The sequence below is a fragment of the Ipomoea triloba genome, chromosome 9 (genome assembly GCF_003576645.1).
Source record: "Ipomoea triloba cultivar NCNSP0323 chromosome 9, ASM357664v1".
Classification (NCBI taxonomy): domain Eukaryota; kingdom Viridiplantae; phylum Streptophyta; class Magnoliopsida; order Solanales; family Convolvulaceae; genus Ipomoea; species Ipomoea triloba.
In genome coordinates this window covers 22,909,230-22,921,846 of record NC_044924.1, presented here as the reverse complement: position 1 = coordinate 22,921,846, position 12,617 = coordinate 22,909,230, and the positions used below count along the sequence as shown (strand labels likewise).

General features: G+C 39.0%; 1 protein-coding gene across 1 annotated transcript; it reads right to left on the bottom strand.

The window, feature by feature from the left end:
- Window positions 1–4,442: 4,442 nt before the first annotated feature.
- Window positions 4,443–12,391, bottom strand: LOC116029996 (homeobox-leucine zipper protein ANTHOCYANINLESS 2-like). Its single transcript, XM_031272071.1, has 9 exons — window positions 11,530–12,391; window positions 11,212–11,450; window positions 11,000–11,117; window positions 10,102–10,758; window positions 9,906–10,007; window positions 9,253–9,459; window positions 6,672–6,846; window positions 5,848–6,215; window positions 4,443–4,832 (listed from the first exon to the last, which is right to left on the bottom strand). Exons 1-9 carry the CDS (start codon window positions 11,734–11,736, stop codon window positions 4,443–4,445), a joined length of 2,463 nt encoding a protein of 820 aa, XP_031127931.1. The 5' UTR covers window positions 11,737–12,391.
- Between the last annotated feature and the right edge of the window lie 226 nt (window positions 12,392–12,617).

The window sequence follows — 12,617 nt, the reverse complement described above, 5'->3', positions numbered from 1 at the left end:
AGTGGCCTTTTTGAAAGCCTTTGTTCACGTTTCACCATGTCAACCCCTCATGCCTCTTTCTAGGGAGTAGGGATTATTTTCACTCAAAGCTCACTTTAAAGCTCTCCTTTTGCCCCATGTCCTACTAGATTTAGTTCATTTCCGGGCTTCGCAATTTTTATCTTTCTAAAGCCTAGAAAGTACACACTCCCACTTCAAGCGATCGTTGACTAAGGTCCCACTAAAATAGAAGACGAAAGACATGCAATCATACAGAATTTTCAAATTTTTGATGGTGGTGTGTGTCACATATAGCTTCCAGAGCATATTTCAAACATTTGTTTTGGCATAAAAGTAAGAGTCTTCCTAGATAGTGCAGACAACAACACACTCTTTTATCCTAACACCTTATCAACTCATCTGATTATTTATCTTATGCAAGACATCCTTTCCACACCTTAAAAGTTGACATCGTCCTCGATGTCGCTATGAGGAGCAGTGGAGAAAGAGTTGGGTCAAAGAATTAATTAACAAGGAGCACCTTTCCACACTTTAAAAGTGTTTCCTGGGCTTGGACTAATCTTTTTAATTTTTAACACCCAAAAAGATCTTTCATTAACTCAAAGAATAAGAATGTTATACCAAACATTGAACAACCATTCTTCTTTCAAAAGGGAATAGAAGATATACCTTTCGTAGCAATTCTTCATTTAAGCATTGACCGTCCATTTTCCTAGACAAAATATTGCATAAAAGATTTGTTGATGAAAGATGGAAAGTAAGAATTGTACCTCGTTTGATCATTTAGTTCCTTGGTTCAATCTCATCCTTATTGAGTTTGGGGTACCTCCCAAGAGTGCCACGTTTAACGTCCTTGGCTGGACGAAACGCGGTAGGATCTAGAAAAAAAAAAGCATAAAATACTAAAAGCATAATAGAAACAGATAAAAATAAAACAATGTTCCCAAACAGATTCTTAGAGTTTGATTCATGGATACTTCATCATCCAAATTTCTTATGGAGGCAAGGTCTCTTCAAATGTCAGTCATAGCCCTGAGCTGGGTCCTCTTCTTGCCAGTTCCAATAATTCCTTGGAGTCTCGGAGTCACCAAAATCAATTGATAGTTCTTTGTACCACATGCTCTCTTGGTTCTCCTTGGTATAGAATCCAAGAAAAATTCCTAGAGTGTTTACTAAGATATGATGAGGTTCATTGAAGAGATTGAATTTGATCGTTGGGCTTTTCAGGTCGCTAGTTTTACCTGTAACTTCTAAAGTGGCTACAAACTCAAAGACGGTAGGTATATAGGTCTGGTGACGCCATCCAAAAATTTTACTCCAAAAAGGTTGATGGATGAGGCATGCTAGCGAGTTTCGGCATTGAAAAGGATTCAATGTTGCTAAATCAATGAATTTCCAACTGCTTGTCGGAAGGTAGACCGCATACTCAAAACGTCTCTGCTGTTTCTCCGTTAAAAGTATCCTTTGTTCCATAATTCTTTCATTCCTTTGATAAGCGCCAAGGATAGCACTTATAAGGGGTCTTTATTAGATTAAAGTGCATCGTTTTGACATCCGATTAAAGGGGTCTTTATTAGATTGATCGCATTTAGCTCAAATGCGATCAATTTCTTCTAACAACATTTCTAGGAAGAGTTTTGAAGTATTTCACAGGTTGGAGAGGGATTTGAAGCTAAAATAGAGCAAATGACAAACAAGCCGAAATGCAGTAGCGTCCCACGCAGCCTCACACGCGTGTGGCTAGGCGTGGAATTATTCCAGAGAGCCACCATGCCGCTCACACGCGTGTGAACAAGCGTGGTCGGGCCAAGGGCCATTTTGGGAAATTTGTTCCTCTTTCTTTGTCACCTATATAAATCCCTTTTGCCCTAAACCTAGAGGAGATCAGAAATGAATAGCATAGAATAGAATAGAGTAGATAAATCTAGAGGGTTTTCTCCCCTCTTGGGGAAAAATTCCTATCATAGTTTAGAATAGATCAAGGGCAAGAAGGAAGATTGGGAATTCAAGATCAAGGCTTGTAAAGATCCCCTTTTTCAAGGGTGGTAACCATTCTCTTCAATTTCTAATTCAATACTTGTTTCTTTGAATTTTTCTTTCTTTCTCTTGTTTCTTTGTATGCTAGAGTAGATTAGATAAGGGATTGGTAGCCCCATGGTAGATCTATGTGGATGTTTAATATTATTGCTTTGATTTGTGAATTGCTTGTTTGTTGGATGTTGAACTTGTGTGGATGATGTTCTTCAAGCTTTGTGCCTTTTGTGGCCACATTAGGTAGCAAACCCAAAGGAAGTGAGTGTGTGCGCGATAGCGGCCTCTCACAAGTCTAGTTCACCCACATCTCCGCTCTCAGTCCGAAAGGACAAGATCCGAGAGGAGTGGTAGACAAAGTGTTCGATGAAATGCCCCAACCGAATGAGGATGTGGGAGTCCAAAGTGTGACGCCACTTGGTAGTGTGCCATGAACTCCCTAGTCTATTCCACAGCTTGCACTCGCAAAACCAACCAAAGATAAACCACATGGAAAAGCCTAAAGCCCCAATCTCCACTTTACTTTTCTTTATTTTACACAACCACTATCAACCTTCCCCTTTTTACAAATGAATCCAACCCTTAGCACTCCCGTAACTCTTTCTCTTCAACCTCTTAAATGCCAACACATGTATTCGGTTCTCATTCGCCATTCTTGAGAGACACGACACTCGGGGAGTTTAACTCTTCGTTTTATCACTTCACCTTCACTCACACTATACAAACACACACCAGAGCCGTTGAGGAATCCGAGCAAGCCCTGTTCGCGGAGGAAGGGCACTAACTGGTACGCCAATGGAGATAATTGCGGGAAGTAAGCTTCACTGATACATAATGATGTGACGCCGTGAGTGAGGGAGGAGGCAGCGGCGGCGGGCTGGTGGATATGGTGAGAGCACCATTGGACGGTGGCGGTGCGGCCATGGGTGAGTATCAGGGAACGAGTAGAAGCGTGAAAAGGTGATCGTGAATTGAGGAACAAATGCTCACCTTACGCAACTGATACCAGATTAGTAAATGTATTTTGAATTTCTCAAATCAATTACAAGAGAGAGAGTCCTTTTAATATAACCTACTGAGGACTCTCCTATTCTATTGGTAAACTACTAAGACTACGTTACAACCACAGGAACTAATAACATATATTAAGAAATAATAAATAAATGGTAACAACCAAATATAACATTACTCACAAAATATATATATATATATATATATATATATATATATATATATATAGGCCGGTTGCCTTGATGATCCTAAATTCATGATTGGCTTTGTTATTTTTCTTGGCTCAAATCCCAATTCATGGACTTTTAGGAAGCAAAAGACGATTCTGAAACAGAGTACAAAGCTTAGCGGATGGTGCAAGTGAAATAATGTGGTTAGTCTCTCTTGTGAATAAATTCGATGTTCTTTGAGCTGTTGTTTCACTGTTGTGGTGAGATAACTTGAGAACTACATGTTTGTCTGTTATCTATGTGCATGTGTTTTTAAATTTCAATATTTGAACAAAATTATTGTATAATTAGTTTTCCAAGCATCACACAATGGACAAAGTTAAATATTTTACTAGAGGGTTTGTTAAGAAAGAAGTAAATATACTGTCCATTTTTTGAAAGTAAAGAAACTAAATAATGAAAAACTTGTATGAAAACTATCCGCACCAAAACTTGTATAAATTAAAACAGAAATCATTACAAGTCTATTGATAAACAACATTGTTTTTATAGTGCACATTAAAGGCACAGGGACTAATGGTGGGGAGAGATATACTACAAAAATGTATAATTTATTTATTAAATTGTATACAATATGATAAACTTTTTTTGAGATTGCTTTTATTTATTTAATAATAAAAAGCTCAACTATAATACTAAAGGATTAAAATTCAAGAAGCAGGAGCTAGTTAGCTGTAAGTTAGTGTTAAATTGAAAACCAAATACGTACATTGTCAAAGTGTGTATATATATATATATATAGTGAAACAAAAGCTTAGTAGTAGTTGTTGAACCAGCTGAAGGGTAGTCCGAGTCAATACCCGAACCACCACCCTTGCATTGTGTTAAGAACCCACACCATTAATGGCGCCGCTTACCACCGTGCAAGGGTTTCTTATCGCGGTTCGTTCTTGACTAACTTCCTAAATTGCCTTCCTATATTTTTAGATGACGAGAAAAATTTCACAACTCTTTCGAGTGTGAGTAAACCCGCCTTGTAACCTTAGCCGGCAAAAAAACTACAAAGAAGTGGACCAAAACCTAATTACCCATAGTTGACCAGCTCAAACCAAGAATACAGAGATTCAAACTCGTGACCTTGTGGTTAAAGTATGAATCTTTTACCATCTTGACTGAGGTTACTCATGGCCTGCCCTAGTTAGAACACCCCCACCCCCACCCCCACCCCAATCAACTTTCACAGTGAAGGGCTGCCTTGATCTTTTGAACAGTACAGGAGATGAGGTTGTTGACCGTTTCCACCGACTCCACCGTGAGCTTCGCCGTGGGAAGGCTGTTAACGAGGATCTGAAACGCCACAGTCAAGAGGGAACCGCTCACCCTCTGATACGGGCCCCCGTTGCATGGACCATTCGTCGCCGACGCGGGCCCGCGGGAGCCCGGGCCATCAGGCACGATCGCGAAACCCGACGGGAGCAGCGCCACGTAAGCGGAATCTCCGCCGTTCATCACCACGTGCATTGCCGGAATGTCAACGGGCGCGTACACCACAAGCGACCCCGCCGCGTTTATGCATGTCTCCTGCAATATGAGCATGCTACTCTGGTTGGAATTCATGGCCTGCACCCACAACAAAAGAGCCTTAGTTTTCTACATATTTACATAAACTGCCATCGCGCGTCAATTTTGTTAGGCTGTAACTGGGTCAACCCATGACTCTTTTCGTGAAAAAGTAGGCTGACCCATAAAGGATACAAGTGTCATGTACTTTGACTTTTGCATCTTAACAAAAAAAACAATACGTTAAAATCTGGGACAGATTACAGATCTGAAATGAAATGTCCCCGGAGATACTTCCAAATTCCAAATTTGTCCTTTACAATCACCCCTTTTTTTTTCCATCTGAAAAAGTCAGATCACACTCATGATATTTCATACCATCTTCAATTTTCAGCCCTATTTGATGAAAACAGTACTTTCACTATACCCAGCGGTGATGCTTATTTCAAATTCACTAATAAACATGATAAACGTTACCATGTTAGTCATAATATAATAGAGATTACTAACCAGCTACCGTTTTTGAGAAAAACCATATTGATCAACTTTTAAGGTGAGTTTGAGTTGGAACCTCTAAGACCTAAACCATTAAAAGAATAATATCTATAATGATAGCTTAATTGTTCACATACAGAAATGAAATTTGTAACAAAAGAAAATGATCGAGTCTCACCAACTTCTCTAAAAGATTAAATACCCAAACTGAAGACCTTCATACCCTAGCCCAACAGAGAATGTGAAATGACGTAAATTATAATAACTCAATGGCTTAAAAGGATATGCCCCTTTGGACATAATCCCTACATTGAGTTTCAATTTTTGGTCTCTGACAGTCTAAACAAAAAAAATACAAATTTGTAATCACAGGATCACGAGTTTGAATCTCAACTTTTTTTGTTTGAACCAGTCAGCTCAAGACAACTTAAGTTGGTATACCTCCTTTGCCATTCTTTGTAAGGACTAAGATCACAAGGCCAGATTGCGGGTTTCTTTAGCCATCTAGAAATTGAAAAAAAAAAACAAAAAACAAAAAAAAATGGGTGCTTAAAAGAGAAAGAGAGAGAGAGATGATTACGCTGGCACGGAGGAGGGAGACGCAGTTGCCATGGTCTTGGCCCTTGGCAATATGCGCCATTTCGTGCATAGGACCGCCATTGGAGAGAATGTCCCACTCGCTCCTCAGGCGTTCGTCGCGGAGGAAGTCGAACAATCTCTGCGGCGAAACGGGCAACCAAACGGAGGTGGCGGCGCTGAGAACAATGCCGGAGGGCTCGCCCGGGTCGTCCACGCTCTTCCGGGTCATAACCCGCACATCTTCGTCCACATTCCCCGCGCAAAGCTTGTTCCACTGGTGTACACTGGAAGCGCACACCCCAGCACAGAAGTTATTAGTCATGCGCTGCGCCAGCTTCAGCATGCTCCTCCTCCCACTCGGACTAATAGCTGCCCCATGTGAATCTCGTAAGATTTTTGGTATAATATATTATATATTAGAGTCTTAAATTAAGTTGTGCAAGTTAATTAAATCTATTAAATTGTTTGGAGCAAATTATTGCGTGGACCATGGTTCACAGAACTGTGTGGACCAAAAATAAAAAGTACATTATTTTTGTATTGAAGGTACATTATTTTTGTACTGTAGGTACATTATTTGATAATATATATCAAATAATATACCTTCAGTACAAAAATAATGTACTTTTTATTTTTGGTCCACACAAACCATGGTACATGCAATAATGATTGTTAGTTTGGTTGGACTGAATAATTCTCAACCAAACTCTATGCCTATATTACTAAGATTTTCAAGTACTTGTGCTCAGATGACATGTAGTGATTTTCGCTCATGTCATATTTATTCATTCATTCAAAGCTCACAATTAATAAGTGATGAATTACCTGTGTGATCCCTTGTGGGCAAGGCCGATGACATGAGTATTGCGAGGCATTCGCACTGCTGTTGGAGCGTGGCGATCCACCGCTGTGCACCGAACCCCATCCCGGCGCCGATCAACCCTCGGTAAAGCTGGTGAACCTCGCTCTCATCGTAGTCTGCATGTTCCACCCATGTTACCTGCATTATATTATATATAATTTTTTATTTTATTTCAAATCCTTTCCCTTTATTTAACACTTTCAACTTAATCTTGTGTCATCATAAAATATATATTTTAGAAACATAGATATATTCAGGCATGAGATTGATTCTAATACTAAATTGAAGCATGTGATTTATTTCAATTAAAAAACTACTCTAACAGTTGAACTACACATTTACGTTTATATATATTATATATGCTCGACAATATGATAATGTATTTCATTGTTTAGTTAGTCAATGAGTTATATTAAGAAATATTTTCTATTAGAATACATACAAAATATTTTGAGTGACTTTCCTGTGAGACCGTCTCACTTATCCTTAAGATGGGTCGGATTAAGATAAAAATATAATACTCATAATAAAAAATGTAATACTAATAAAAAATTAAATATTTATTATTTATAAGAGAGTAAAAATGTAATCCTTTCAAATCAAAACATAAATGTATTATATTTTTTTCTTCAGTTATTAATTTTTTTTATAAGTAACAAACATTTTATTCATAATTAATATTACATTTTTTAGTATAAATATTACATATTTCATCTTGATCCAACCTGTCACAAGTTTTTGCTTACTATTTTTGATTTCATAATGCGCAATTTATTTTAAAAATTCCAAGGAATGTAGACAAAATTTGGAAATAGGGTTAAGGTATGACCAAGAAAGACACAAAATAGTGAAAAGAAAAAATGTGTTACACAAAATATTGCAAGATTCGAGAAATGAAGCAGTAGAGGGGGTAGAGACACAGAATTACAGAAATGTGTTAGATGCGCTCACGTGACAACAAAATAATACGGAGTAGTAATAATAATAATAGTCAGTCTTGGGATTTGACTCAAAAGCTAGGATGGGGGGTCAAGTAACCTGGAACCAGATAATACACAGTTAAGAAGAATTAAATATATGTGGTAAAGGGTCGGTTCTCAGAGATTGGAATAGAAACATCATATGCATTGTTTAATAAGATTGAGGCCGGATTATCATAGCATAGTTTTATACCCAAATCCTATGAAATTAATGTGTCCCAAGGCGCAATATCACAAGTACACCCCTCATTTCATTTATCTATGCTTGAAAACAAACCAAAAGGAATCTTTGACATTTTAAAAAAAAATCATTTTTCATATAATCAGCTACCAGCTATCAGTTAATTTATGAATGTCTTTCTCCAATCCGTTAATGCTATCAACTAATCAAATCTATTAACCTAATCAGCTAACCGATATCAGCTAAAAGTTACGTACCTAACGCCCCCATAATGTACTAAACAAGTAAGATTATGACTTAATTGTACATTTTTATCAGTTTAAGGGATCTAGATGAAGCTTTTTTCAGTATGGAGTTTTAATTACACTATTTGTTTAATTTAGGGGCTTATATAACTTTTTTCTAGTTAGATTATATTAGAGTAGTCCCTAACAATTAAGCGCAGATCTATCGCTATCTTAATTGTGTTTATTATATTCCGCATCTACCTACATTAAACAATGCCAAAACTTTCAAACCTGTCACCAACAATGCAGCCATTTTGGGTGTGATTGAAATTCATGGTTGCATGGCCCCTATTTTATATTACTAAATTCAAAAGCAAGCAATTCTTTCCTTTTATTCATTTTGTAATAAATCTTTTATAACTTCCGTCACACGACATAAGGCCATGTTATATTTATTTTGTACCTTCAAGCAAAGCTTTTTAAAAAAATTAGATTTTTATCTTTCAATTATACCAGTAATATAAACTTAGTTTTAATATCTTTAATCTTTAAATTATACCTGAAGTGGTGATTTTAGCCTCGAGACAATTTCTGTCACTAATATGTCACTTAATGAAGTGACGGATTTGATCCTTCAAGATAAAATCGCCACTTACTCATAATTTAAGGATTAAAGAGACTAAGGCCCTGTTTGGTAAATAATCAACCTATCAGCCAATTTTGGCTTATTTGACCACTATTAATTATTTAGTTAATAAGCTTTTTGTAACTCCAAAATGCTAAAATTCAAAAGACTACTCAAAGCAGCATTTTCAATTAGATTTTTTAGAAAAGAAATTATACCAAACAGCTATTAGCTAACAGCTAATTTATCAAACAACTTTCTACAATCAGCTAATATTATCAACAAATCATACCTTCTATCCCAAACAGCTAACCCAATCAGCAAACAGCCATTTACCGGCCTAAGTCTGAGGATAAAAATACAATGTTTCCTAAAACTAATTTTGTATAATTTGGATGTGTAGTCATGTCAAAAAACTGATGGATTGAACAGAAAAGAGGAAATGATAGGAGACAAAGTGGGCGGGGCCGGGGCAGAGTTGGGTGCGGTGTAGTTAATAAGGATATGGCAGAAAAGAAGAAAAGAACTTACTTTGGAGTAGCCATTAGGCATATCTTGGACTACACAACCGGAAGGGAGTCGGCGGGTGGCGTTGGGTGCGGCCGAAGATTGCCGGATGGCGTCGATGGACACATCCACCACAGCCCACACCCCTTCCGCATGTTGCTTACAGAAGCGGAGAAAGTTGACTTTGCGTATCGGTACTAATGGCGATAGAAATTGGAGCTCCGCATACATCTGAACACAATCCCACAATTTCAGTTAGGTCCAAACACTTACCATTAAGTCAAAAATTATAACTATGAACAAAGATGATAACTTTATTTTTTACCACACATTTTCTAGAATCAGATGCTGAATTTGACCCTTTACTAGCTTCCCTCTAACAATTTTCCTAACCACGTAATACAGACTTAGCCTTGATTTTAATGGCATTGGCTCAATAATAGACTTGACATTTACTGACCTCCGCCCAATAATTTGGTGTTGAACTGTAACTCTTTATTGGACACCATATAACAATTCTCCTAATCATATTGTACTAGACTTAGACTTACTTTATTGGCGTCAGCCCAATAGACTTGACCCTTTTGACCTCCGCTCAACAATTTGGTTTCATTTTTGGGCATTCAGTCCACATTTTTGGTTAGGTTAATTAATTTGCGAGATTTTATTTGAATTACCAGTTGAAGTGCACCGTTGCGGGTGCCTCCCATGCCACCGGATATAACATCCGTGGTTGAGGTTCTAGCGATTAAACATGGAAACATTTCACCCCATTTCCCCTGCAATAATGCAAACAAAACAAAACCTTTTTATCATATATCAATCACAACTTTCCAAAAAACCATTCAACAGTACACTGTACTAGCTACTTACACAGTCCATTAGAGTCTCCACTAGAGCCAAACTGTTGATAATCACCATGCCCGTCTCCCTAGAAGCTTCAGAAACAAACCCACTGGGTCTCAACCCAATACAAGGACTAAAACTCCGCAAGTACTCTTCTTGGTTCAGCACCTCTCTACCCCCTTCCACCCCTCTCACCCAAAGCGGCTCATCTGTCTGTGCCACCTTCACCAGTTCATCCATGGCCGCCAAAGCAAGCTCCAAGTACATAGATCTTTCTAGTGACCTCTCGATGCCCACGCCGGAGCCTTGCCGTGTCGGCAATGCAACGCTGAAGTCCGGTGGAGGAGGAGGAGCTATAGGGACGGTGGAGGGAACCACACTTAGCCCTCCAAACCCATTGCTCCCAACCCCAAGCTCCAAGCTTGAATTAATATTAGGCAAAGATGAAACGGGTCGGCCTAGAAACTTTCCGGCCAGGGCACACACGCGGTCTAGCTCATCCTTGAGCCGCACATTTTCAATCCGGAGATGTTGCTCTTCCAGTGAGATTTCCCCAATCATTGCCGGGCCGCCACAGTTGGTGCAAAGTGGGTTCCTCATCGCCTCCCTTATTGACATGTTCTCCGCTCGAAGCTTGTCGTTCTCTTGCCTAAGTATCGAATTCTCATGCCTCTCCAGTTGTGTCTGCTCCAACCAAACCAAACCAAAATTATAGATAATAACACATGGAGTAACTTTATTTTTTATACTGTCACATATTTTCTAGACAATGAGGCTTAACTTGGCCTATTTAAAGGCTCTATCGACCTCCACTCAGCCATCGCAACCACGGGCAGCTAGACTTGGCCTTTAATAGCCTCCACACGAAAATCATTCAACATATATCAACAAACCAAAAATTCATAAATTCCCTTTGATTTATTACCTTCATTTGAGTTCTACGGTTTTGGAACCAAAACTTGACTTGCCTATTCTCCAAGCAAAGCCGCTTGCTTAGCTCCGACCTTTGTTTCTCATCGGGATGAGGACACTCCTTAAACAAACTATAAAATCAGAAAAACAGATGGAATCAAAATCTAGTCTGGGTGAAATGCAAGATTGAAAAGGAAATAAAATAAAAAATATATTTATGATTACGCCTCAAGTTCTTGGATTTGCTGAGGGGTGTGTCGGTGGTATCTCTTCTTCCTGGGAGGCTTGTCGTCGGCGGCATCTTGATCGTCGCCGGAGGCTCCCTCAAAGTTATCGCTACCAGATCTGCTCTCCGGCTCTTCTTCTCTGCTTCTTCTCCCAACACTGTTATTAGTGTTACTGTTGTTAGCTTCGTAGCTGTCTGGCACTCTCGCCACCTCTCCTTGCCCCTCCATACCCGTTTGCTACAAAAGCCATGAATCAGTATTCTTTTAAAGGAATGGAATGAGAGAAACTGAGAGAGAGAGAGAGAGAGAGATGTACAAGGCCAAGAGAGAGTCCTGGAGAGTTGAACATGGACTTTGTTGTAAGAGAGTGTGGAACAAGGCTTGGCTGGGCTATTGCGCCGCTAGCCATGTCGCTGCTGCTGTTGTAAGGTATATCGGCGACGATTTTTGCGCCGCCGACGACGTCGCCCTCACCGCCGCTACCAATGGAGGAGCTATTATCAAGAAAACCCCCAAAATTCATGAAAACAAACCTCACCTCACCTCTCTTTCTTTATTTTCTTCAATTCTTCGTTTAATTTCTACCTGATGATTGATGCCCTTTCCACCCTCCAAACTACTGATTAAACCCTTTTTATCATCTGATAGATTTCTGAAAGTCTTCAGGCTGAGAGAGAGAGAGATAGATAGTTGTTTTACACGCAAATTACCCTCAAAAATCAAACCAAGAAAATGGTGAGGAGAAAAATATAGAGAGGTAGAGGAGACACAAGGACTGATCCAAATGTCTCCAACTTCCTCTCCTGTTTTTCTGTTCTGACTAAAGAGAAGAAGAAAAGAGAGAAATAATCAAGCAGCTTTGCACTTCCTTCTCAATCTCTATATATATATATATGTCATAGTACAAAAGAATGGGACGCGAAACCCTTATTTCTGTGCTTCTGCTATGCATCTATCTGCATGCTTGGCTTGAAAAGAGGCTTTTGTTGATGAGACACAAAAGTAAATCAGAAATATAAAAAAGAAAACAGGAGGAGAGAGAGAGAGGAGGAAAAAGGGTTCTTTGTTTATTGAATTTTGCGAAGGAGAGAGAAAGCGAGCTGAAAAGAAAGTGAAGAGAAAAAAGGGGATTTGCAGATAATACGCAATGTGTGGACTCATCGAAGCCTTACATATACATACATCCAAAAGAGCACAGAAAAGGTTTAGTTGACTCTCATCACTCACTTTCTCTCTCTAAACCAACCCACCCACCCCCCCTCCCTCACCCGCTCCCCATCTCCCCACCTCCTACCTCTCCCCTCATTCTGAAACCCTGAAATCTTCCGTGAAGACTGTAATATGTTTCCTTTTTAATCTTCTTACAGATGAAAACGAAAGGGCGTGTTCAGATTTGTTGATTCC

Excerpts from the sequence above, each read along its gene's own strand:
- LOC116029996 (XM_031272071.1), bottom strand. The coding sequence starts at position 11,736 with ATGAATTTTGGGGGTTTTCTTGATAATAGCTCCTCCATTGGTAGCGGC. Across the intron at positions 11,118-11,211 it reads CAAATCCAAGAACTTGAGGC|TTTGTTTAAGGAGTGTCCTC; the intron begins GTAATCATAAAT and ends CTGATTTTATAG. Across the intron at positions 9,460-9,905 it reads GCAACGGTGCACTTCAACTG|ATGTATGCGGAGCTCCAATT; the intron begins GTAATTCAAATA and ends GATTGTGTTCAG.